Genomic DNA, 25,775 nt, shown 5'->3' with positions numbered 1-25,775 from the left:
CTCTCTTGGGTTGTTTTTAGGATTCAGTGAGGTAATGCATTCCACCAGAGGCGGAGGAAGGGAACTGCTGAGTGGGGACACGTGCGCTGCACTGTGCTGAGGGCTCTCCTTAAATGACTTATGGCTTTTGGGTTCTCCTGTAACTCTGTAAAGTCGGGGTTATTTCTGTTTTCTGACTAAGAGGCAGACTCAGGGCTGTTGGGGAACTAACTTGCTCAAGGTCACAAAGCTAGTAACAGCGGAGATTCAGATATAGGTTGGAGGTGACTCCACACCACACCCAACTGGCAGGGTTGTTGGGATCACTCAGGTGACAACTTGAAAGTCACCAGGATTCATCCCTGCATCCAGAAAGCCTTTGCTAGAAAGGTGCTCTGTCGCCTCCGCTGAGAAGGACAGGGCTGCGCTCCATGGTGTCACCTGTGGACATGGCTATTCATTTTGCAGATGGCACTCTCCCCGCAGGGCTGCGCGTGTTTCAGTGCTCACACATGGATTGATTCCTTTGCTCCTGAATCCTACAGATGACTCAGAATTGTCGTAGGATGTCAGGCTCTGAGCCAGGCCAAGCAGGTTTGGGCAATTTCCTAAGACTTTTATGAGGAAAAGTGGATTTTAAAAAGTTGTCCTGTGTACAGTGATTCTTGGACTAGATTGTTTGTTTTTTGTTTTTCTCCCGTTGTGTGCTTTTTTTTCTATGAAAAAAAAGTGTACTTCATGCACCCCTGGAAAGGGAAGTTTGTAGCTTTTTGTTTATCTCTTGTCACCAGCGCCTTCCCAACTGAGCCTTCCCCAGGGGGCAGAGAGTGATTTACAGGCTGGAAAGGCGAAATCTGGTGAGACCCAGTTTTCTGACACCCCTCCAGCCTCATCCTGGGACAGTGGATTGTCACTACAAAGGGTTATGACTAGATCTTTCCAGAGGGAGTGGTAATTTAAAGCAGGAGTTGGAAGTCCTGCAGCCTGTGGCCTCCCCGCTTTCACAGTCGTTATCACCATCATCAGGACCAGCTGGGACAGCCAGCCAGTTTGTCCTTTTAGGGAGGCCTGTGCTGAATGCGGTGCATAGTGAAAAGACCCTTTAGAACACAGGAGGCTACGCCAAATTGTGGTTAAGACCTCTGGCTTGGAATTCTCCTGGATGTGAAATTCTGTTGCTTTTCAAGAACATGTCTCCCCAGATTCCAGAGAGGGGTTGCCTCCAGGGAGGGAATGGCTGGGAGTGGACGGGCTGCAAAGGGACTTCAACCAGATTTAGGATGTTCATTTTCTCTCCTTTAACAGGAGTTGAGAGGGTGAAAGAGCTGAAACAAGCACGACAGACAGTATAGTCAGTGCTGTGTGGTGGGAGTACGCAGTGTTTTCCGTTTCTGTATTTCAGTTTCTCAGAATAAAAAAAATCAATCAGATGTGTAATTAGCCAAGCAGTTTAAAGATAAGTTTCCGACAGTTGCATACTTCACAACAGTGGTTTTTTTTGTTGTTGTTTCATTTTTGTTTTGAATGTTCTGAGGATCATTAACCCCTTGGGGAATCCGATGAAGCTAATGATTCTTTTTCTGATAGAGCTTTTTCTGATAGGGTCAGAAAATGTTTACAAAGAATGAAGAGGATCCCTATGAGCTGATACGGAGTGATTTCCTGCATATGTATTGTTAATTGTTCAAAAAGAAGAAGCAAGGTGTAAAAGAATTACCTGTAGTAAGCCAACTTTTACATAAGAAAGAAAGGCTTATAAAAATACTTGTGTATCTGTTCATTTGTGCAAAGGAAATACAGGAGAGATGAAACGGTAACTAAAGAGATGGGATACCTGCCTGGAGTGAGTGGGAAGGGCTAAAAAGAGGGGAGGGGCCTGAAAACAGGGACAAAGGGAGAGTGACATTTCTCTGAGCACACCTTTTCTGATAGCTTCGACTCCTAGAGCTGTTACTGCAAAAGTAAATAAGTAACCAAAAGTAGCCGGGATGTGGGGGACCCAAACTAGAACCCCAACAGTTATAAATGAACTTGATTGGGGTGCAAATGAGTAACAGAGGCTCAGGAAGAATGAGGGGAGACAACTGGGAGAAACAGAATTTTGAGTGGGTGCTAGAAGGCTAAAGACAAAAAGAACTCTACACAAATACTATATTAGTGAATTTGTTTCTCACAGGGGCATGGGGTAGCAATTCTGAAACTACTTTATGTGTATACCAAATTTAACAAATACATAAATACATTGTAGATCGTGAGAGCCAGGTTTCTCCCTGTCTAAGAAACAAGTTATGAATGAGACAAAGAGGAAGGTTAGAACCAACTCTCAGTATGAACACATGGCTTTTTAATAGATATGTGGATAGAAACAACTAAATATAGGCATGTGTATATGTGTGGGTTAATGCACATATTTTCAAGCTCTGCTCTGCTGAGATCTAGAAGCAACGACAGCCCAGTAGCAATGAACTTAGCACCCAGATCCTGGTTTTTAAGTACTGCTCTCCAATAAAAGGAACCAGGCTTGCTTGGGAGAAAGGGCTGATCCCAGGGCTGGGGCAGGGAAGACATAAGAGGCTGGAACATCTTGTGTAGTCAGAAGTAAAGAAATGCTCACAAGAAATTGGAGATATGTTGAAAGAATGCAGGAAAACCAACCCAAAGGAGCTCCCAGTGGCCAAATCTGGATCACTTTGAACAAGATAAATAATGTTAGTACTGGGTTATAACCACAGCATAAAATAGGTATCTGTGAGTTACACTGATAGAAGTAAATAACTGAGGGAGTCAGTAACTGGATTGCCCTGAAACCCATCTTCTGCCACAGGGGTTGGCCAGCTTTTCCTGTAAAGGGCTAGACAGTAAAGTCCTGGGGGTGCAGGTCATACAGTCTCTGTCTCAGCCACTCAACTCTACTGTTGTAACGTGACAGCAGCACAGAATTCCTACATGAATGGGCTTGGCTGTAATCCAGTAGAATGGTTTACAGAAACAGGTGGCCCACGGGCCTAACTTTGCCGACCCTGTTCTAGAGAATGCCTGTTGTAGAAGCTATCAGCTAGTTGTTCTTAGCTGCGTACAGAGTAAGTCTTTCTGAGTTTGGAGGGCAGGAGGACCACAGCTGAGCCAACTGTACCTGTAGCCCTGAAAACCCATACTTCTTGTTGTGACTTCAGAATCGCAGATTTGGAAAGAGGCAGCTGACTTTGTCTCTTGCTCGGATTTTGTTCATTTTTGTGGGCCTGTTCTGTACAGTGGTATGTCAATTGGACTTTGTGCTTGGGCAGACCTGGATGGAAGCCTAGCTTTGCTCTCCTTTGCTGTGGGACCTCAGATGAGTTGCTTAACTTCTCTGAGTCTCCATTTCCTCATATGTAAAATAGTAATGTTACTAGCTCTGAGGGCAGAATTTTTGGATGATTCACTAAGAGGAAAGAAGCTGTACTGCATATTCCTCTAGGGGGAATAAGGAGTTGAGTCAGTTTAGGAGTCTGTTGGAGGTTGGGGATCACAGCCTTAGGACTGTGGTTGTTACACTCAGGAAGACCTCCGCGTGGATGGCCGTGGCTGTGAGGACTACCGATGTGTCGAAGTGGAAACCGACGTGGTGTCCAACACCAGTGGGTCTGCCAGAGTCAAGCTGGTGAGTGCTGTGGCCACAGTCCATGGCCAGGTGGAGGAACAGATAGGCCCTAGGGAATCAGTTGCGGGCCCTTCTGGGCTTTTGGAGCACAAATTGTCCCAGGGGAAATCTAAGATCCAAGCCAAACTCTTGGAGGGGGTCTACATAGATCTGGAGGACCCATCACTTTCTCAAAGGGCCACTTTCCAAGTCCCAGCACTGCTCCTAAGAGAGTCCCCTGAATGTATGTCCGGGAGAGGAGGGGGTGGTGGGGTGCCTGGCTGCCTGCCCCAAATGAGGACCCTTCTTGCCTGTCTGCAGGGTCACACAGACATCCTAGTGGGAGTGAAAGCGGAAATGGGGACACCGAAGCTGGAGAAACCAAATGAAGGTTACTTGGAGTTCTTTGTTGACTGGTGAGTACTCTGCAGATGTTTATTTTTGTTTTGTTTTGTTTTGTTTTTAAGAAAAACAATTTAAAAATGAAGATTTTTGAATGAACCTCTGGTTTCCTGTTGAGCCCACTTTCATTTTGTAATCATCATCCAGCCAGCCAGCAGCTATTTACTGAGTTCTCATACGTGCCAGGCACTGGGGAATGTGAAAGGAGGTCTTGGCTGGGGTCCTGCCCCGTTCTGCTCAACTGGCCCTCCCTGGGCCTCATCTTCCCTGCCTGAAAAAGGAGCGCAGCTGCCAGGCAGCCCCGCACGCAGTGGTTATGAGAGTTAAGAAATGATGGATGTTACAGAGCTTTGAAAAATACCTAATAGAGCTGATGAGGATCATTGGTCTGAAAGGCCCCGCTTCTCTTCCTGCTCTAGCTTTACAGAAAACTCTTCATGACTTGCTTGGCAGAGCAAGGACGAGGGCCAGCCAAGCAGCCTGACAGGCTGGGGCGGGTGGCAGCCAGGTGGGCTGTGTGGGCGCAGGGAAGAGCAAAGACTCGGCAGTCTCCGCGGCCAGCCAGCCCGCCTTGCTGCTGGCTTCCTCCTCTGGCCAGCTGTGTGACCTCAGGCTAATCACTTAATCTCTGTGCCTAAAGTTCTTTATTGAAAAACTGGAGATAATAATACTGTTGTGATGAGGAGGAAACGAAGTAATGAACACAGAGTGAGCATCCGGTGCAATGACTGGCTAAGGGGGCTTTCAAAAGTGTTCTCTCTCTCCGTCTTGTTACCTCCCTCTTCTAGGGGTTGGGTCTTTTTATCAGGTTGCTGGCCCAGTCTCATCTTCTGCCTGTAACTCCCCTTCTGGGTAGGTGGTGACAGCAGACTTTGAGGTGGGTAAGGATCTCTGTCCGCTCATTCTAGGTGCAGGTATATAATATTGATACTGTACTGGGGGGGCCCCAAGACCACCCCTACATTTGGAGATTTGCTGAAAGAAGTCAGAACTTAGCATATAGTTGTACTCACAGCTATGATTTGTTACAACAACAGAAATGCAGCAACACGTGTGTGATGATTCTGCCCAAGAAAAGACTGTCCATTAGAGATGCAGCACCCGAGGATTTTACTGGGGCTGGTCACGTAGGCACCCTCTGCTTTGCACATACCAAAGTTCCAGGCTCCTGGAGGGAAGGCTGGTATTCAACATAAACCATATTGTTTACACAGGCGAGGCACAGCGGACATAGGTTACTGTTCACTGGGTACTCTGAGAGCCAAGGGCCCAGATGCCAGCTGAGGGATCAACCTCACAAGCAGGCCTTGCGCCTGTGATGTCAGCCCCTTTCTGCAGAGATGCTAACCCACGTTTGCATAGTGAGTTACAGTCTTTGGTCTTTACTTCCAAACACAGAAGTTGATCCTCATAACACTCCTGTGAGAGGGATCTCACATGGGGTTCAAAGTGACTTTCCTGGGATCACATGACTAGTAATGCCAGCTCAGGTCTATCCAGCTCCTAATCTTTGCTTTCTACTTCATGCAGCCTGCAGAAGCCAGCTTTACGGGGATATTGTGCTTGGAGTTTCCAGAATGTGTCTGTGTTCGTCTTTCAGGTCATTTTTCCTTCCAGCTCATTCCTTCCCCCTGCCCTGGGCCCCCAGCATTCTCTTCTTGGTTCTGCCCAGCTGCCCTCACCAGTCTGAGTTGTGCGGTGGAACTGGTCCTCCTTTAAGTTGCTGTGCATGATGATGACCTTGTTCAGGCCTCCACCTTATCCTTTCCTTTGCTCTTGGAGGAAGAAAAAATGCCTCTCCTGCCTTGATCTGCCTGATTCAGTGCAGTAAACAGTCACTGAGGAGCAGACACCATGTGTTAGGGGCTATAATTTGCTTTCCTTTTCTTCCTCTTCATTATCTTCTGCCTCATTCATCTTAAGCTGACCACATGCAGTCAGCCCAACCACACCAAAGACAGGGTGTTGCACTCAGATGCTTGTTATGAAGGACACATTTCATTGTGGCTCTGTGTCTGAACATGACTCCAGGTTAGCCTGCTGCTCTTGTCCCTTCCTTGTCCCAGCTGGGACCCTCTTGGGTGGCTCTAGGGTGGAAGGAGGCTTTGAGCTGCCTCTTCCCGAGATCTGGCTTCTCGGAGTAAGCCTCTCTCTCCTGGCTTAGAGTGGCTGCCTGCTGGTCTCTTTTTCCCCTTGGTAAGTCTCAGGAGAACCCCACCAGGCCCGGAAGCTCCATTCCCCAGGGGTTCTCCTGATCTGTTTCTCAAGGTGGCACGCTTCAGTATCTATAAGTGGCTCAGTGTGATCAGCCCAGTGGGTAGAATGACCATGAGAGTCACAGAACCCCGTTTTCCTGCAGAGAAAAGAGAAGGTACCAAGCACCACTGGCTGTCACCTTTATCAGAACCTCACTTGCATCTTCAAGGATTAACTCTTAATTGCATAAAACAAATAAACCCCTTTATTCCAATCCAGTGGATGGGGATGGCTTCTGGGCACCTGCGGCTATGCCCAGCAGTAAGGTCTGCCCCCAGTGCCACCCAGGCCCCAGGCGTGGGGCCTCTGCTCGAGAGCTCAAGGCACTCACCCATCTGCAGGCTGAAACTGAGTTGTTACCCAGTGGGAGGAAAACTGCAGTGGGTTGGGGTGGGGGGGTTCCCTCCTGCCAGTCTGAGCCCAGCAAGACTTTACTACTTACCAGCAACTTCCATGTTTTAATTATTTAAATTATCAGTGGTAGAGAGGTCCCAGAAAATGAGCTGCTTTTCTGCTAACTCCTACTTCCATGTGTCTACTTGGAATAATATATAGAGCTTGGGGTAGACACTGCCTCCCACCCCCATGATTTTCCCTGAGTCTTGGAAATGGTTTCCTTAGGAAAGGGTACCAGCAGCTTGGACCCTGAGCCCTGTACCAGTGGAGAAGGGAAGCCCTGGGGTGTGCGAGCTCCGCTCCAGAGATGCCTGGCAGCACTTTCACTAAGCTGGAAACAGACTCGGACTTTCTAATTCCTGTCTCACGTCTTTGGTTTGTTAGTGGTAGCCTGAGAATAGGCCATTTTAGATAAGAACTTTGAAACTTTGGGGGAAGAGTTTCCATCTAAAACCCTGAAGAATTTAAGAATTTAATGAGCTGGTGTGTCCCTCTGGTTACCACCAGGTGGCAGTCCATCAAGTCACTTCTGGGCTCTGGCCACCATGTTGATGGGTTTAGGAACTGTGGTTTGGTCTCAGTCTTCGGTTTTTAACTGGGGGAGTTGAGGAGAACATATTCCATTCACAGACATTTCACTGTGCCCAGCACTTGTCACTTCCCTCTGGGATCTTTACTTTTCAAAGTGATCACTTGTTTTTTTCACTGATGTTGAACCAGAAGCTTCAAGCCCTGAATTGGTGGGTGGAGCCACTTGATCTCTGTTTCTTACCTGCTTTGTGCTGCTTGAAGGGGGCAGTTCTCAGCTGAAGGGCTGAGGGTGGGGGCAAAGCAGAGAGGCATCCTGCCGAAGTCATCTGACAGTCTCCAGAGCTGATGAGATAACTCTCCCAGAAACTTCAAACAAGGGCTTACAATGAAATGTTCAGAAGGTGCCACTGTTCCCATACCCATTTATAGGGGGGCTTCTGCACACTCAGAGATGAGCACGTGTGCCCCCAGAGGAACTGGGACCTGCCTTGGAGCTAGATGACCAGAGGAGTAAGGCCTGGAGTCATCCTTGCCCCAGGTACCCCACTAAATCGCTTTTTCTACCAGGGGCCTAGCCTGACCTGGCTAAGACTTCACAGATTTACAGGTGAGACTGATTGCAAGGGAAACAACTGGGCCTAGTGTCAGAAGTCCCGTTCCAGGTAGACATGGCCTTGATCTCAGCCTACTCCAGTTAAACCAGCGATGTGCCAAGCAGGAGAGCAGAGTGGAAGTGATGAGTCAGGACATGTGGAGAACTGGGAGGGGCAGCGTTCCCAGGATGTTTATTAGTTTATCCAGCTCAGTAAGTGATTTCCTAACACCCCTGGAAGATAGGCTGGGTCATACTTTACGAAAGATCTGAACTGGTTTTGGTAATTGTAAATTAGAAAGCATTTGTATTATGCCAAAAATAACCCCCAAAAAGCAAACAAACAAACAAAAAAACCACCCAAGTGTTTACTCCCCTCCTGAAAGAATATATTGTGATGCTTGTGAACAGGGGCTAGGACCACCAGCCTGTCTTCCCCCCTTTTTAAACTCTGTACTTAATAGAGAAGATTTTATTTAGGACTCCCTTGGTCTGCATTCCTTGACTCTGACATCTGTGGTCTAGTAGTAGGTCCTAACACCAGAACACCCATTCATTACCTGAGGCATAAGACAGGCCCAAGGAGCGCTACCCTGGCTGGTGTCAGGCTACCAGCCAAGTGTGCCAAAGGACAAGCTCGGGGTGAATCCAACAAAGCCTAGCAGATAAGGGCTGGGCTGCTGGCATTAGAATCTTAGCTCCCTGTCACTAGTTTGGACAAATTACGTAACCTTTCTGTGACTCAGTTTCATTTTCTCTAAAATTGGGTCAACTAATAATGCCTACCTCATGGAATTATGAGAACTAAATGAGTTAATACACCTGAAGTGCTATAGGTGGTATCTAGCATATAGTAAACATTCCAAAAAGCTGTTAAAGTATCCCTCCTTGTAAAATGAGAGTTGGACCATCTGAAGCCTCGCAGCGTCATCCCGTAGGTCAGATCCGACCTGCGAGATTTTCATTTCACTAATGGAGTTTGTTTGTTTGTTTTTTATTTTAAGCAAATTAAAATGCCTTTAGACAGGGCTGGAAGGTTTGCCACAGTCTCCATCACTCCCTATTAATTACATGTATGTAGCCCATGGTTGAGATACATGTGGTTGCCTGGCTGGCCTCTGCAGGCATTTGGTTTTTGTCCTCTAGGGATGGTCTCTGAGGCCCTGTCCAGCTCTATCAGGAAGTTTCCTGTGCTATAAGCACCCCTAGCGATTAGGTGGAACCCTCATTTCTCTGCTCCAGCCCTTCTCTTCATCCTTCATACCCAAAGCACTACACCCCATCCCCCCTAGGAATTTCCTTCCATTTTCCCAGCCTCCTCCCCAGAGTCACTCCATGGCCAGGGCACCATCCACAGACATAGGAGCTTTCCATGGTCTTATGAGCTTCTAAACCTTCCTTTCTGCCTGGCTACCAGCTATGCTGAAAGAGTTAACACATGTTTTAAAAAAAGAAAAAAAACTTTTAAAATGGAGGAAATTTCCACTTTAAATCAGCCTAGTGTTGAAAAACAAAAAAGAACAATGGGGCGTGGTTTTGCAGGTAGATTAATTTAGCCAGTTGGACCTGGGGAGTTCTTAAGCCATCCCTTAGGGCTGTACAAGAGCTAACGCATCAGTCCCCAGTAATTAGTCTCACCCAGGAGGATGGGGCCCACTATAATCAGGAAAAGGTAAACATTTTAAGCATAAGCATCTCTGCCTGGATTTGTCTACACAGAGATCTATATAGATGTATTTTTAAACACTTAAAAGCTGGAACTTAATGTTGATTGCTTAGTGTTTAAATCAGAAACAGGTTGTGTTTTGCTAGCTGTGCAAAATAATGAAGTTGGTCTCTAGTGACTTGGTTATTTTCCCATAAATGAGCTTCTTTTCATGGCTCAGTGCCCGAGTCTCGCAGAGGCAATGAGGGAACAGAGAGGTTGCTAAGGCAGGAATGAAATTGCTCTTGGGGATTTTAAGCTGGGGCTCTGCTGGCTCATAGTGGTAAGGGAAGACTGTATGATTAGATAAGCAGAGTTATTATACACCAATACACTCTGATTATTTTAGGATTCCTTCTCAGATCTGTATTAGAATGGACCAGACAAAAGGGACACTTAAATATGCTGGGTGAAGTTTCTGTCAGCACTGCGCAAAGCAGAGTGGGCACAGCCTTGAGCCTTCACACAGGTTTTGCTTTGGCTGGAATCCCCCTGCCCGTCTATGGCCTGACCAGCTTCTGCTCATCTTCAGGCTTGAGGTCTCCTATAACCCTCAACACTGACTAACATCCCCCTACTCCTCCTGTTTGCTCCCTATCATGGAACTCCCCCGCCCTGCTTCACTGGAATTTCTGGCTTAGGGTCTGCATCCGTCTTGCTCAGTCTCAAGGTCTCCAGGGCCTAGCGTAGAGCTGGGTGCCCTCCAGATGGATAAGAGGGTGGACAGATGGGTGGGGACCAGAAAGCTTCAGTAAGTGATTTTGTAGAGACCGTACTGAAACAGTTGTTTGTCTTTCTGGGCGTTATTCATTAAAGTAAAATGAAGGCTGGAGTGTTTACATATCTTACTAATGTATTAAGGGTTTGTTTTTGTTAAGGCAAAACCCTCAAAAATTTCCTGTTAAACATGTTGAGTGGTGCTTAGGGTGGCTAGTGTGGATGCTTGTTCATTCTTTGTTGAGGTAATCGGGCATCAAATTCAAGAGGCTAAAACGGGAAAGGTTTTCTCTTGAAAAATAATGAAGTAAAAGAGATAACCTAGTATCTAATCGGACAGTGGTTTTCTTATTTCATTTTCCTGCTTCTCAGTACAGTGATCATCTAAAGTTTGTGACATAACTCTGGCATACTCTGATACTTATCTTCTAAATCATTCCAGGAAACTTACTGTACCAACATTGTGGTTTTTGTTTGGAGAGTATCACAGTCCATTTTCAGGCTGTGAAATCTAGGGACAATGTATTATAATGTAACCCCTCCGTAGGCCAGACTGACTCTCTAGGCCTCCTGGCTTCCTGGGCCTGCCAGAGGAGACACTTTATTATACTCTCCAGATACACTGTTTCTGGCCGAGGTTCACTTGACCAATGCTCCTGTTTCTCTCTGGGTAAGGATGGCTTCTGTTAGAAGTCAGTGGGAACTCCTATCACACACACTGACGCGTGCAGGGCACAGTGGCGATGTGTCTGGAGGCTGGGAAAGTGGCAGATGCCACCCTTTCCTCCTTTCAGTGACTTTCCTCATAGCGCTGGTTCTTCCAACATCCCACAAGGAAACTGGAACAAAGTCTGCCCCTTTGCTCTTTGCCTTTGCAAAGACTCACCCCTTTTCCTTTGCCCTTCCATACAGTTCAGCCAATGCTACCCCTGAATTTGAAGGTCGAGGAGGTGATGACCTTGGCACAGAGATTGCTAACACCCTCTACCGCATATTTAACAATAAGAGCAGCGTTGACCTGAAGTCCCTGTGCATCAGCCCCCGGGAGCACTGCTGGATTCTCTATGTGGACGTGCTGGTAAGTATCGCATTGCTGTACTTACTTGGCCACACTCCACCTTTGTTGGAGGCCAGTTGGCCTACTTTCCCCTCAGTGCTTTTTCCCTCTTCAAGTGGATACTTTCAGTTTCCAGGGTGAGGCTGTTGGGATAAGATTGGTCTCCTGTAATAATTTTTAAAATTAAATACAACATGTGTAGTAGCACACGTATAATACCATCCTACGGTAAATTTACAGTCATATCATTGTCGCACCTAAAATTATCCACAGAGGTTGTCAGGAAGAAGAAAACAAGAGGTGCTCTCTAGATGGTGCTAGACAGAGTTGATGGGCAGAGATGAGACAAGCCGGCATATTCTGCATGGAAAGGTGATGGGCTCTTTATATGCATTTTCACTGAACCTTTACAAATGTTTTGCAAGTAGGCACTTTATAAGTGCCATTTATAAGTGAGGCAACTAAGACACAGAGAGGTAAAGTAACTGGCCCAGGAGGTCTCAGTTTGTGACTTGGCCTCAAAGCCAAGTCTGTTTAATGCCCGTGCTGGCTCTTGACCTCACCAAGCCATCCTCCCTTGAAAACAGCCTGCAGCCCACCTTGTCTGAGTCCCTCATTTCGCCAGTAAGAACCCTGCCTCCTCCCTCCAGATTCTGCACCTGCAGGAGTCTTCCTAGTGTAGCCCTCCATTTCCTTCCCGCTGCTTGCCTCCCAAGTACTCGTCTGCCCAGTCTTTGGGACTTGACAGTAACTTCTCTCATAGCTATAATTAATTTGGCCAGTTGCTTGCTCGGGTACAGGCTCTCGTTGGACCTGCTTTATTCCTTTTCATTTAATTTTATGAACCCTGAGATAAGTGGCTACGTCTTCCATTTCATATCGAGGGCACGGGGCTAAGCCATTGACCAAATGGATTCTTTAATGAATCTGAAGATAAAGCCAATCTTGTGGGCTGATAGTGAACTTTGTGACAAGGAACAATTCGGCTATCTCTAATTGTTGGCCCTGCATGAAACAGGGCAGGGTTTTCTGGATACTTTTAAATTACTTTGATGATGGATGGAGCACGGCTGGCCAAAAGACAGCAGTGGTTACCAGCGTCCAGCAGGTTAGGGCTGTTCTGAATGCTGGCACTAATGGGTAAAAATAATGAAATTACAAGTCCATTTGCTTTTTCTCATCTCTGATAAGCAGGATGCACCTTGTAATATAATTCCTACAACCAAGGTAGTTTTGTAGGTCCTGGTTTTGAAGAGGTGGGAACTGGCAGCCTACAGTCATTACCAATAGGAGACAGGCTTCACAGCTGCCCACGGAGGTGCAGACCTGCATGCCTGTGCTTTGGTAGGAGGCTGGCTCAGTGAGGGGTCTGGTCCACTTTTGATTCAGTCAAGAAGCCTGTTCTTTCAGTGAAAGCTCTAGCAAAACTCGTGAACATCATAGGGGCGTCATTTCAGCTTAGAACCAGCAGCCTCTTTCGTAAGCAGGGATGTACGGTGAGCAGGAGTGTGTCAGGGTCACCCGCAAACCTGTCTTTTTAAGACTTTTTACATTAGGATTTCTTCCTTAAAAATTGTTTTAAATATTTTATTTATTTTGGAAGAAGATATGAGCTTTTGAAATGTCATCCTCAGAAAAGTTTTTATGAATTAGGAAAGCATTTTAAAAATTATATTATTAACGAGGTAGATGACTCTTTGTCAATCACAAATTCACACCCGTGGAGCGGTGGTTCTTTCCATGAGAGCAAATGTTTGCTTTCAGCCTTGATAGGAATGTGCTTCATGCATGTGAGATGGGGGATAGGCTTTTGTTTGGAGACTAAGTTTTTGTCCTACATCTAAAAATGTACTGAATACACCGAGTCCATGTTTGGAGTAAGATGGTGGAAATCCAGTCTTGTCGCTGGGATTGTGAAAATTGAATCTCCTGTGATTTCTTTTTACCAACTGGTCTGAAAAGTCCTCAGGCAGAGCCCATTTTTCAAACAGGTCTTCCCTGGGCAGCCTTCTGTGTTTTCACTTTACTGCAGACACAAGTACTTGAACCCTAGTACATTCAGGTGAGCCAATTTCCAGTACTATTTTTCTCCCCAGTTGTGTTATTAAAGTAGAAATTTCACTTCATAGAAACTTCACTCTTCTTTGCTCTTCATAGTTCTTTAATGGCATTGTTTTTATCCCAAAGTGGGATAACTGTTAGGAATCAGTCGTACAGACAGCATGGGGAGGTGCGTTTGTGACCAAATGTGTCTTCCTTCCCCTTCTCCTGCTCTGCTCCTTCCCCACCTCTGTTACAGGAGCGATCTTTTCCCTGCTGAGGGTGGACACCTACGACCTGCTGTGGGATCACAGTCCCGTCTCTCTGTAACACTAGATGCCCCACACCCTCTGCTCTCCTGTCAGCTCGCCTGGGCTTGTTCAGACAGCCCAGTCAGGCCGCTTTGGGTCTCTGCATCACCCCCTCGACTCTCCCCCTGCCTGTCAGCTGTGCCACTGTGTTTAGCAGAAAGATTCTTGCTAGGCTGGGCCTGCTTGGCAGCGGAGAGGAGGTCTGTGAGCACCACTTATGTGCTGGGGATGGTAAGGGTGTGGGGTCATTTAGTTCTCACAGCCACCCTGTAGGAAAGTGTGGCTTTGCTTCACTGAGAGGGAAACCAAAGCTCAGAGGACACATAGCCAGCAACTAGCAGAGAAGACTGTCAGACCCCTGCTGCTCGGCGCGTGGTGCCCCATGAGGAGCCGGGGCAGGCGGGCGAGGACTGCAGTGGGCGTGCTCTTGCACCCTGCGGAGGCGGGCAGGCTGATCGATGCCTGCCCTTCAAGGGGGCCCCCTCAGCAGTTACTCGGTGCTCAGCCTTCTGCCCTCTCGATTTCATCTCCTGGTGATCAGCTAGAGTGTTGAAAATCAAAGTTTGTGCACAGGACGTGGTGCAGGACAGTAGAAAGAACACTGACTGGGAGTCAGGCCGCTTTGTTGTAAGTGGGGGGCTTTGGTATCCCCAATTGTCAGGGAAGGGTTGGCCGAGGTGGTCTCCGGGTCCTCGCCAGCTCAAAGGCTTCACAGCTGCTAGAGCAGACATCAGCATTTATCTAGCACTTTCTCTGCATGAGGCAGATGCTGTGGGCAGCAGAGTGTAAAACAGCGGTCTTCAGCCCTGGCTGGCCATCAGGACCACCGCTGGCCTGGAGTAAACTGCAGTTTCCAGGGCCTCCCCCTGCATGTTTGATTAGCTTCCCGGGCAACTCGGATGCATAGCCAGGGTTAGGGACCTGGGCTGTCAGCAGTGAAGATGCAGGATGGGCAGCCCCACACTGACAGTCTGCGAGGACAACAGTGGGAAAATGAAAGAGGAGATGAACGTTTATTTATAAACATGTGGTTAATGCTTACGAGGTTAGGTACCACCCGGGGTCATGCAGTTAACCGGCGCAGACAGGAATCAAACCAGATGGTCCGGTCAGGAGTCCAGCTGGAACTCAGTGCCATGTGGCAGCCTGTATCTGAACCAGGGGACAGGAGAGCTAGTCCAGCTGCTAGACAAACATGCTGCTGTTACAAGGCCAGTAGGATCGCATTCTAATAAGCAGTGATTATAGAAGGCTGTAGGAAAGACGGCGTCTGCACTGGAAGTTTGCCTGGAAAGCTTAAACGTGGGAACTGAGTTTGCACCGGGTGTGAATGAGGTGCATGAGTGAGACGTGCCAGGTATGATTGTTGATTCTTAGTAGTTTGGAAGGCCAAGGCTTAGGGCCTGCCTTTCTTCCAGAAATAATCACCAGGCTCCTCCTTCCCGGCAGCCCTTCTGCTGGGCTCAGAAGATACAGGAACGAGCAAAGCCAACAGGGTCCAGCCTCAGGAGTTTAACAGTTCAGATGAAGAGGAGACAGACTCTAAACAAACACACAAAGAAACATATGACTTTTCCTTCTCCATGTGACTTCGTCTCCTCTTTTCCTGCTGGCTTTATTCCATAACCTCAGGCCAAGGCTTCTTTAAAATAAGGAAGAAGGACGTGTTGCCTTCCACTTAATAATGACTCTGACCTCCCCTGCTGGATGAGCACACATAAATGCAGTCAACACTTTTGCTCATGGGTGAAAACGTGTGACGGACCTTAGTTTTATTATGCTTAATGTAGTACATGGAGTTTGAGCATCAGAGGTGCACTGGTAACCACATGCAGTAGTAACGACACTGAGCAACATGACCCGCGGCATCAGTGCTTGTCTGGAGGCCAAGCATATGTCACAAAGATGAGAGTAACACTTGCAGTGCAGCTGGTGGTTATCTGGGGCAAAATATGGGTGATCAGCTCCCCCTGCAGCACAGGCCCAACTGGCTGAGGGGCTTCACTGCAGGCTGAGGCTTCTGAGCAATGGTACCACGTCAGGGCAACTGTGACCTCGCACACATGGCCCCTGTAAGCACAGCCCTGGCGAGGCAGTGCCTGCAGTTAGAGTGATGACACCGTGCGTGTCAGTGGGCCCATGAGCAGCCACGAGTTCTTGTCTTTATTTTATAAACACTTGATCAGCATTTCTTAGGAACTGGTGTCCTTTCATTGGGATAATAATTAAAGTAAGAAATGACGCTTGTGCTTTCTTCCTCCCTCACTCCCCCTCTCCCTTAGCTGCTGGAATGTGGTGGAAATTTGTTTGATGCCATCTCCATTGCGGTGAAGGCTGCCCTCTTCAATACAAGGTAGGTCCTCCTGGAAACAGCCCCATGAGACCGCGGAGAACCTGAGCAGACACTTGTGATGGAACACAACACTGAGGGCATTTCCACAGAAGCTCATAGACGAGAACAGGGGGCTTCAGCATTGAGAATGGTGCTATTTAATGTTAAGCTCCAGAAAACAGATTTTATAAGTTATAACTAAATAGATGCATATATTTCTGTGTTTACTTTTTGTGTTATTATTTTCATAAGTAAACATGTACAATGTAGAAAAATATTAGAGAACTACAGAGCAGCAAAAAGAGTAGAAACAGTACAAGATCCACTGTCTAAATACTGTTGCTAGAAGAAGCTCCACGGGGGCAGGGGCTTTGCCTGCTTTGCACTCTGGTCTCTCCCAGCGCCGTGAACACAGCCTGACGTATTCCTCGTCGGGAACTGTATGCAAGTCGGACTCGTATACCAGTAGTAGGTGCTCACATATTCCTTGGTTGGACACGTGAATGTTCTAGAAGCAGGTAGCAGCCTGCTGTTCAGTGAGTTAGGAGCAGGAAATGGTGGTGGTTCAGCCTCGCACACAGCTATGCAGCTCGGGACGTGGCCCTGAGCTTCTCTGCAGTTGACGTTTCCTCTGACCGTTTGATGATACAGCTCTTTTCCTCTCTATGCACAAGGCTCTTTGGGGGAAAGTTCGCAGCATTTGAAAATAAGTATGTGGAGGGGAGTGTTCAGTCTGTGAGAGAACTTACATTATGGTAACGGGGGGTCCTGGGGTATTTGAAAATAAGGATTAGAAACTCCTGGGGATATAGCCTAGGGGAGTAACTGGGTAAGTGAGCAAAGATGTTATTCGAAGATGCTCATCACAGCTTCTTTGTAATGGTGAGAAGTTGAAAACAACATGAATGTCCCAACATAGGGGACTGAAATCTACACAGCAGCATATGACTATGTCTGTATGTATGCCTGTCCCCAAATGGTCATTGTGATTATTTTCCAGTGCTCATATTATGGGCGATTTAAAATTTATCTGCATCTTAGAATTTTTTGCTGGTGAATTTAGACTACCTGCATAATTTAAAACAAAAACAGAATTAAATAAAGGTAGGTCAGAAATTGCAGGATGGAATATTTGTTGAGAAGGAAAGCTGAAGAGTCCCACCCTTAGCTGTGCCACTAGACCCCTGGCTGAGACTAGTTGAGGGTAGGCCTGGCACCATGGCCACTGTGAGGGCTCGAGTACCAGATGCCAGTAGCTGCAGCCTGGGCTTGGGCTCTGCTGGAGAAGAAAGGAAGTTGCCATCTGTTGTCCCTCAAGCCTCAGAACTTACTCCCCATCTGCTAGCTGGTTTCCATGGGCACCAGGGCAAAAAGAAAGAGTAGAGCCAGATGAGGCTTTTGGCTGTAGGGGAGGTGTTGGGCAAACTGTACACCAGGATGGTCACACCCAGCTGCTCGGGTTGGGGAGGACACCTGTCATGTGCACAGCCATCAGTCTCGTGCCCAGAGCAAGAACAGCCCTGCAGGCAGCAAGGAACGGAGACCCTGCAAGGCACTGGGACCCATTGGTGTGTGGAGAGACCTTCTGTACAGTCAGGGCCCTCTGGAAGGGTTAAGGCCATTCTCTAGACAGTATTTGCTAGCCCTTCTACTGAACCACGATGTAGCCAGAGGGGTGGGAAGGAGTGTGTGTGTGCACACGCGCGTGCACACAAGTGCTTATTTTTTACCATACCACAATTCAAACTGGCTACCTGACTTGTTCAAATAGGATATTACTTAGTGCTTAGACCCAGGGGACCCCTGACATGGAGACGTCTCCTGGGGCAGACCCTAGCAGGACTCCTTGGTTCTTGTGGACATTCTCTGGCTGAAACTCCTCTGCACTGACACTGGCTTGTGTAGGGATGGCCAGCAGGGGTGAATCATAGCCAGCTTTTGTTAGAGGCACAGGGAAATGCACCAACACTGTTTGTATTACAGTAGCTGGGTGGACCACCTCTTCCTTCCTGGCTCCTCCACCCCACAGTGGAGTGAATAGACTTTATGGCTTAAGTATATTTCCAGCACCCAGCTCAAGAAACAGAACATTGCCAGCCCCCAAGAAGCCCTCTCATCCTATACCCCCATGCAGTCACTGCACCCACTGAGGATAACCACAGCCCTTGGTTTGTGCTTGACGTAAATGGAATCACGCAGTGCTTTCTCTCTCATGTCTGCCTATCCGCTGAGCATTAGGTTTTGTGGCATCTGTGTTGTGGCCAGGAGTCATAGTTTGCTTTTTGCTGAATCGTGTTCCACTGTATGAATATGCCACAGTTCATTTATCCATTCTTCTGTTGATGAACAGCTGGGTAGTTTCCAGTTTTGAGCTGTTGCAAATAATGTCAGTCGATTCTGCAAAACAGTTTTCCAAAGTGCTTTGACCAAATGGTCAAATGTATAGAGTCTGGGTTGCTCCACTTTTTTGCCAACCTTTGGATTTTTTTGTCTTTTTAATACTAGCCATTCTGATGGGTATGTCCTGGTATCATATTGTAGTTTTACTTTGCACTTCCCTGATGGACATTTAACTTGTGTACTTTTCTGTGTGTTTACTGGCTATGTGAATAGCCTCTTCTGCGAAGCTCCTGTTTAAGTCTTTTGCCCATTTTTCTGTTGGGTCGTCTGTCTTTATGTTTGGTAGGAATTCTTCATGTAATATGTCGGTTTATACACACACACTCATAGAAATATTTTCTCCACTCTGAATTATTTTTTGGTTTCCAAGTGCCTTTTGACAAACAGAAGTTCATAATCTTAATATATATTATGTTAGACACACACAGAGGCAGACCTTGTTTTACTGCACTTCACTTGATTGTGCTTAGCAGATACTGTGTTTTTTGACAAATTGAAGACTTGCGGCAACGCAGCATAGAGCTAGTCTATCGGTGCCATTTTTCTGACAGCATTTTTCTCACTTCATGTCTCTGAGTCACATTTTGATAATTCTTGCAATATTTCAGACTTTTTCATTATTCCTTTATTTGTTATAGTGACATGTGATCAGTGATCTTTGATGTTAATATTGCAAAAAGATTACAACTTGCAAGAAGGCTCAGATGATGGTTAGCATTTTTAGTAATAGAGTCTTTTTAAATTGAGGTATGAACATTGGTTTTTTTAGACATGCTATTGCACACTTAGTAGACTACGCTATAGTGTAAACATAACTTTTATATGCACTGGGAAACCAGAAATTCATGTGACTTGCTTTATTACAGCAGTCTGGAACCAAACCTGCAGTATCTCCAAGATGTGCCTGTGTGTGTGTGTGTATTCAATTATAATATAATTGAATCTGTTATTTTTCCCCTTTATGATGAGCATTTTATGTCCAGTAAATCTGTCTACTCAGATCATGAAGATGTTCTTAGTTTTTCTTCTAAAAGCTTTATTTTTTTATCTTTCACCTTCACATGTGCAGTCCATTTAGTATGGATTTTTGTGTATAGTGTGAAGTAGGGATTGGGATTCATTTTTAGATATCTGGCTAATTAAGCATGATTTTTAATTTTATTTTTAAAATGTATTTTTATTGAGGTTTTATTCATTTACAATATTATATTAGTTTCAGGTGTACAACATAGTGATTTCAGTATGTTTATATATTATACTCCATTTAAAGTTATTATAAAATACTGGGTATATTCTCTGTGCTGTACAATATATCCTTGCAGCTTATTTATTTCATACGTACTAGTTTGTGCCTCTTAATCCCCTAGCCCTGTCTAGCCTTCTCCTCTGTATCATTTTTTAAAAGGCCTCCTTTCCCCACTGCACTCAGTGTCACCTGTACACTTTTGGCAGGGATCATAGGGAGGACAAGCATGCCTGGTGAGACACAGGGATTCCAACTCAAGAAAAAGAAGTTGTCATCCTTCCTTTCAGTAAATGGGGATTTTAATTATGCTTCTGCTTCCAGGATACCAAGAGTTCGTGTTCTGGAGGATGAAGAGGGGTCGAAGGACATTGAACTGTCTGATGACCCTTATGACTGCATCCGGCTCAGCGTAGAGAATGTCCCTTGTATCGTCACCCTGTGTAAGGTATGAGCTTGTATCTCATGGTTTTTGTCTTCCCTGTGGGTCTTCTTCAACCCCAAGGTTACTTAATAGGTTGGGAAGTTATAGTTTCATGACCCATACTGAAGCAGTATTAACCCAAACTCAGTAATTTTCTAATATAGAGACCACTACCATGAGCAGCTCTTTCTTTTCTTTTTAACTGGAAGATACGGAGTCCCAGGGGCACATGAGCAGCTTCACAGTAATAGTAGCCACAGTTGGTTAAGCTCCTCCTGCCTGCCAGGCATTACAGTGAAACATCCTGAATGCATATTACCTTCAGTACTCTCAACTCTATGGTGTCTAGGCTGGCTGAGTGGTAAAAGGGTGGTTGAAAGGCGAACGCTGTCCCCTCTGTGGGCCCTAATGTGCACGTCGATGAAATGAGGGGGTTGGAGCAGGGCCTGGGTCTCTGATGCGTCATGAGGTTTCACATTAGCACCGAGGCCTGTGGAGCCAAACACCCAGCTGATGCTGACATGTGGCTGCCCCGCCCAGGGCTGTGCAGAGGGCCTGTTTTGGCTGAGACTGTCACTGATTACACGAAGGTTTCATTATATAAAAATTGGACAGAGTGGGTCAGGTTTAATTCCACCAGAATCACTTCATGAGCATGGAGTATAGTGAAGCTTTGGGATGACCAGAGGTGCCTGCCCTTGACTCATCCTTGAGCACGTCCCTCAGCACGGGCCCTCTTGATCCATCTGTCTTCAGTGAAACATCCAGGGGGCCTCTGACTTGGTCTCTGAATTGTAATTCTAACCACCTTCCCCCCACGCCCATATTTCCATTTCATGCTTCCATTGCACTGCTTACACAGTGGCCTGTGACAGAATGATTGAACATTACTTCAGATATTTTCCATATGAGCAGAATCTAAAATAAGATCCAGAATGGGTCGTGCAGGTTCCTTGCTGGTGCTGATATTCCCTTCGTGAGGCTCTCAGGGGTGGGGGGTCTGGGACGTGTGTCACCTGCATGTGTGCACTGCTGCCCTGTCCCTGCAGATTGGCTATCGGCACGTGGTAGATGCTACTCTTCAGGAGGAGGCCTGCTCTTTGGCCAGCTTGCTGGTGGCCGTGACCAGCAAAGGAGTCGTGACATGCATGAGGAAAGTGGGGAAGGGCAGCCTGGACCCAGAGAGCATCTTCGAGATGATGGAGGTGAGACTCTGGTTCCGAGGCCAGGACCTGGCTGGGAGTGCTTGCTGCTTCCTGCCCTCTTGGTCACACTGTGGGAATTCTCCCCATTTACCCACTTCATCCCAGGCTGGGAGTGTGGGGAACAGCTGGTGTCAGCCGGATGTCACTGAGCAAGCCAAGGGTGGTGGCGGTGGTGGTGGGGGCTCTGGGCTGGGAGGTAGTGACCTGCCCGTAACATTCGCTTATCCTCTCCCTCTCTGATCGCCAGGCCCATGTTTCTAAATAAGAATGTCGGACTGATAATGTAAAGAGTCACTTATAACTCCAGAATTCCAAGCCTTTGTGATTTGATGAGGGAGCTGAATTCCTGGCTGTCTGCTTCCTGTCACTTGAAGGGAGTGAGCAGAGGTAGAGCCAGGGGCTGAAGGATGGCCATCTCCCCATTCTTGTGGGTCCGGAAGTGTTTAAAGGGAGACAAATAGGAACGGTGGGAGATCCTCCCGACTGTCTCAGGTGCACGTTCCTCTCAGGGCTCCTCAGCCCGTCTGGCAGCACCATTAGGGCACTTTCCAGCTGCTCCGTACCGACTGGTTACTGACTGACCCGTGTGTCTACCTCACTTGCCTGAAAACCCCTCTGCAGCAGGGACCAGGTCCCGCTCACTCATGTCTTCCCAGACCTTCCTTCCCTCGTGTCCACTTCAACTCTCCAGAAGCTTTTGAGGACTTTGAGACTGATTAACTGACTGACTTGCCAGGAATAGATTGACCAGCCCTGGGAGGTTTTGTTTTAAGTCATCTCTGTGTCACAACACGTGCCCAGAGGTCACTGCTTGACAGCACTAAGGTTGCCGTCTACACCCTTCCTTCCTTCCCAGAAACAGTGATTCTCATTGAAGACTTTACGCGCTTGATGTCTTTTTTTTGTCATCTTATTTGAGAGCAAAAATGGGCCATGTATACAGTGTTGAGGACGCAAGCGTGAGCTCTGAAGCCAGACTGCCCAGGCTGCGAATGTGGCCTGGGCCCCAGCTCCCTCATCTGCAGAGAGGGGCTAACAACAGCAGTAGTGTCTGCTGCTGCCGTGTCATGAGGGGTAGGCAGGCCATGTAGTGGGGAAGCACTGACACATCGCAGTTTGCACTGTCAACTCTCACTCTGTCTGATCCACATTAAGCACCCTGAGTTCCAGTGTCTCCAGCTGTGCATGGCATCAGGTGTTCTGAAACCAAAGCTCTTAAAATGCTTTACAAGTTCTACCAAAGGCCTCTCTAGACGAGCGCCTCCCAAATCTTGTTTTAGAGGAGAGTCTGATGAGAATTCCAGGCTCTAAACAACAACAAAAACAATAAATAACAGCTCACATTTGTTGTGTGCTTACTTCACGTCCCACCCTGTTTCTAGTGCTTTAAATGTATCACATCATTTATTCCTCACAAACCTGTGAGGTAACAACTGGTATTACCCTTATTTTTATAGACGAGGAAAATTGAGGCATGTAGACGATCAGTAACTTGCCTACAGGCCTCACAGCTCTTAAATGCTGGTGCTAGGATTCAAACCCAGACTGTGCCCCCAGAGTCCCACTGAGCCATGAGCTATTTTAATAACCTCATGACCCAGGTGGGCTCTGGCTGCCGTGGATGGAGGGAGAACCAGAGCGCTGTCCAGGGAGCTGAGCTTCCTCCTCCCTGGGGCTCGGGGAGTGAGGTCTGCAGGGGGACCACAGCCTCTGGCCCTGTCTCCCCATTTCTCTCGTACGAGGATGCAGCAACCCAGAGATGCTGCTCATGGTAAAGCTGAGAACCTCAGGTTGTCCTGCAGCTCTGCCCCTAACCTCTGCAGTCTCTTTCCTGCAGGTCCAGGTTCAGACCTCTCAAGTCCTGGTGTCCTCTCTGTCTCCTCTCCCCGCCCTCATTTATATGAATAAGCAGTACCTCTATTTGATCAACTTGGACATTTTTTTTTTTTGATGTTAGGATAAAAATCTTTCCAAAGTCACTTTGGACCTTAACCCTGACTTTGCATTTCACAGATTTGCTCACTTCCCCGCCTTTAGACTGAGATCTTCTCTTTATATGAGTTTTCAGTAATACTTGGAGTCTCATCCCGTGTTACAGTCAGGGGCCAGGGGAGAAGGCACAGAGCCCTGGGGAGGCTACACCTGTGACAAGGAGGACTAGGGTGAGGGTGAGGCCTGGGTGTGTTTCCCCCTGATGTTGTCGGGATGGAACCAGCGGCACAGGTGAACTGAAACTGCAATGGGAACGTGGAAGACTTGATGAGATGGAGACTTGTAATTGGTTCACTGTGTTCTTAAAATGTTCATGAGCCGAGAGACAGAATACCAGTTGCATAAAGAAAGATTTTTGTTCTGTAGGGTTTTTTGTTTGTTTGTGAGGGCCCCCTCCTGTTACGCTGTGTAGGGGCTAATTAGGAAATCTCTGGGTTGTCCAACCTCTTGATGTGTCTTGATTCCAACATTCTTGCCTTTCACATCTCTGCATGGCAGTGACATCAAAGACCCTATCCAGGTACTGACTTTGGTCCCATCTGAGCAGATCTTTGGTGGCAGGTAAATTAAAAATTGCTTGTTAACACAGGTCCTCAGCACCACCTGTTCCTTCATCAGATGGGATTCTCTGGTCTCCCTGTGTCTCCTCACTGCAGTACAGTGAGACTCAGCTGTCAGCAAGTCCAGCTGGTTGACAGTTTAGCTGCTCTTAGTGGCAGCAGCTAATGACCAAGGTGGACTTTGCCACTTCCTGCTTGCTGCCTGAGGGTTGGCATCTTTTTTTTTTTTTGGAATGGAGGGTCTTCCAGAATGTAACTATTATGTTGTCAGCGTTTGGGGTTTGTTTCTGTATTGATTTGTTTAATGAGATAAAATACCTATAAGGCAGACGGGACGTGTGCCGCTTTAGAATGGCTAGCTGGCAGGAAGGGGAGCCTCTCTTGGTCAGCGTGTATCTGCCTCACAAGCGGGCCTGGCCCTCTTCTGTCCCTTCTCTGTCCTGCAGACTGGCAAGCGCGTGGGCAAAGTGCTGCACACATCCCTGCAGAGCCTGCTACACAAGGAGGAGAGCCTGGGGCCCAAGAGACAGAAAGTCGGATTCCTGGGCTGATGTGCAGTCAGCCACCAACTGCAGAGTGTTTGTTTCCTACTTTTCCTTTAAGCTGAAGTTTGTATATATTTTCCTTAACTATTATGAATTTAAGGCAACATTTATACAAGCACAATTAAAGTCTATTTTCTGGTCTGGTTTGGTATCGCTAGAGTTCCTCAACTGCAAGCCAAGATGCCATTCGGTGACCCCTCAGAAAGTCTGACCATTGTCTAGTGACAGCTGAGTCCAGAGGTCTGCTCTGACCAGAGGGCTCTGGTAATGGGCCTCCCAAGGGAGACTGGTTTATCTCCTGCTGCAGAAGTTCAGAATAGCAGACACACTAGAATAAGGACCTAGCAGAAAAATGGTTCAAAGGAAATGCTTATGATATGTATATTGTCTACTTCTTCCCCCTATAGAGCTTTCAAAATAATAACTGTATTAAAAAAAAAAAATCCACCTTGTATATTTGGGGGCTTCTGGGTTGGGGAGATTGAGGAGGCACTCTGCCCCAGATGCAGACCCAGGGCTTCCGCCTGGCTGGTGAGCCTTCTCCAGTCTGGGGGAGCCCAGTTCTTCCTGCCCTCCAAGAGATCCTGGCCCACCTCCCTAGGCACTTAACATCTACTTTGGTCCTTAGCCAACCTTTCTTATTACTCTTGTTTTGAAATTGCTTTGTGTTTTATAACCACTCCCTGGTGTTTTGTAAGATTTCTATGTTTATGAGCATTAAGAAAGCTGCTTTAGAGATGTTGTCATTTGATTACTCAGTCTCCCTTCACACTCTGGGGACAGAAGGAGAGGCCATTCTCAGTGGCGCCAGAAAGCTCGTCCTATAAGCCTGTGTTCTATTCACAGTGCAGTGTGTTCGAATTAAGTCCACTTATGGGTGAGCAGTCTTTGTGTTTTTCTTTTTCCCCTGGGGAACTGAAATTCCCCAATCAATCTTAAAGAGAGCCCTGGGGAAGGAATTGATTCATGAAGGAGGGTATTTCAGCCATGGCATTTACTCTCTGCATTTCAGTTAGACAAACAGGGTAAGGAGTTAGGAATTTCCTGCCTAATGGAAAGAACATAATGTGAGCTGAAGCCCTTTCAGATCAGTTCCAGAGGTCTTGGCGTGGGCACCTCCTCCCGGCATGGCCAGGGCACCTCCTCTCCTATGGAGAGAAGCAGCTGCCTAGACTTGGACTTGGAACTGCTGCCCTGTTGAGAGAATAGCTTGGGTCTTCATTTTTCATTTTTTCCAGTGATTGTCCTTACAGGCGCCATGACAGTGCTCCCAGCGAGGCAGCGGTCAGCCCGTTCCTCCTCCCGCCCCTGGTTGACTGCCCATGCTGGAACGTTGACAGTAGGGGTGCACAGATGCAACTGGAGTGGGAATAAAGTTTAGAAACCTTTGGTTTTGATGATTAAAGACATCAGATAGTTGAGACAGACAGACAGATGAGGCTTTGCCAGGCCAGCTGTACAACAGCCAC

General features: G+C 47.1%; 2 protein-coding genes across 7 annotated transcripts in view; one reads left to right on the top strand and one right to left on the bottom strand.

Annotated features, from left to right (window-relative positions):
- Nucleotides 1–24,449, top strand: part of EXOSC7 (exosome component 7) — a 30,948-nt gene extending 6,499 nt beyond the window's left edge. Inside the window, exons 2-8 of the mRNA XM_074345093.1 lie at nucleotides 3,518–3,619; nucleotides 3,920–4,014; nucleotides 11,110–11,275; nucleotides 15,888–15,958; nucleotides 19,905–20,028; nucleotides 21,054–21,209; nucleotides 24,208–24,449. Of these exons, the coding sequence (XP_074201194.1) occupies nucleotides 3,518–3,619; nucleotides 3,920–4,014; nucleotides 11,110–11,275; nucleotides 15,888–15,958; nucleotides 19,905–20,028; nucleotides 21,054–21,209; nucleotides 24,208–24,312 (819 nt within the window). The 3' untranslated portion in view covers nucleotides 24,313–24,449. The remainder of the gene's footprint in view (nucleotides 1–3,517; nucleotides 3,620–3,919; nucleotides 4,015–11,109; nucleotides 11,276–15,887; nucleotides 15,959–19,904; nucleotides 20,029–21,053; nucleotides 21,210–24,207) is intronic.
- The window catches only part of ZDHHC3 (zDHHC palmitoyltransferase 3), a 119,780-nt gene that overhangs the window by 70,659 nt on the left and 23,346 nt on the right, over nucleotides 1–25,775 (bottom strand). For 4 of the 6 annotated variants that reach the window (XM_074345084.1, XM_045509840.2, XM_045509841.2 and 1 more), the window contains one exon: nucleotides 11,301–11,397. The exons of the other annotated variants lie outside the window; for them this stretch is intronic. The gene's annotated coding sequence lies outside the window, so the exon portion shown is untranslated. The remainder of the gene's footprint in view (nucleotides 1–11,300; nucleotides 11,398–25,775) is intronic. 6 annotated transcript variants of the gene reach the window in all.

This window comes from Camelus bactrianus, chromosome 17 (assembly GCF_048773025.1).
Source record: "Camelus bactrianus isolate YW-2024 breed Bactrian camel chromosome 17, ASM4877302v1, whole genome shotgun sequence".
NCBI lineage: Eukaryota > Metazoa > Chordata > Mammalia > Artiodactyla > Camelidae > Camelus > Camelus bactrianus.
Note: the sequence above shows the minus strand (reverse complement) of the source record. Positions and strands in the feature narration are given on the sequence as shown.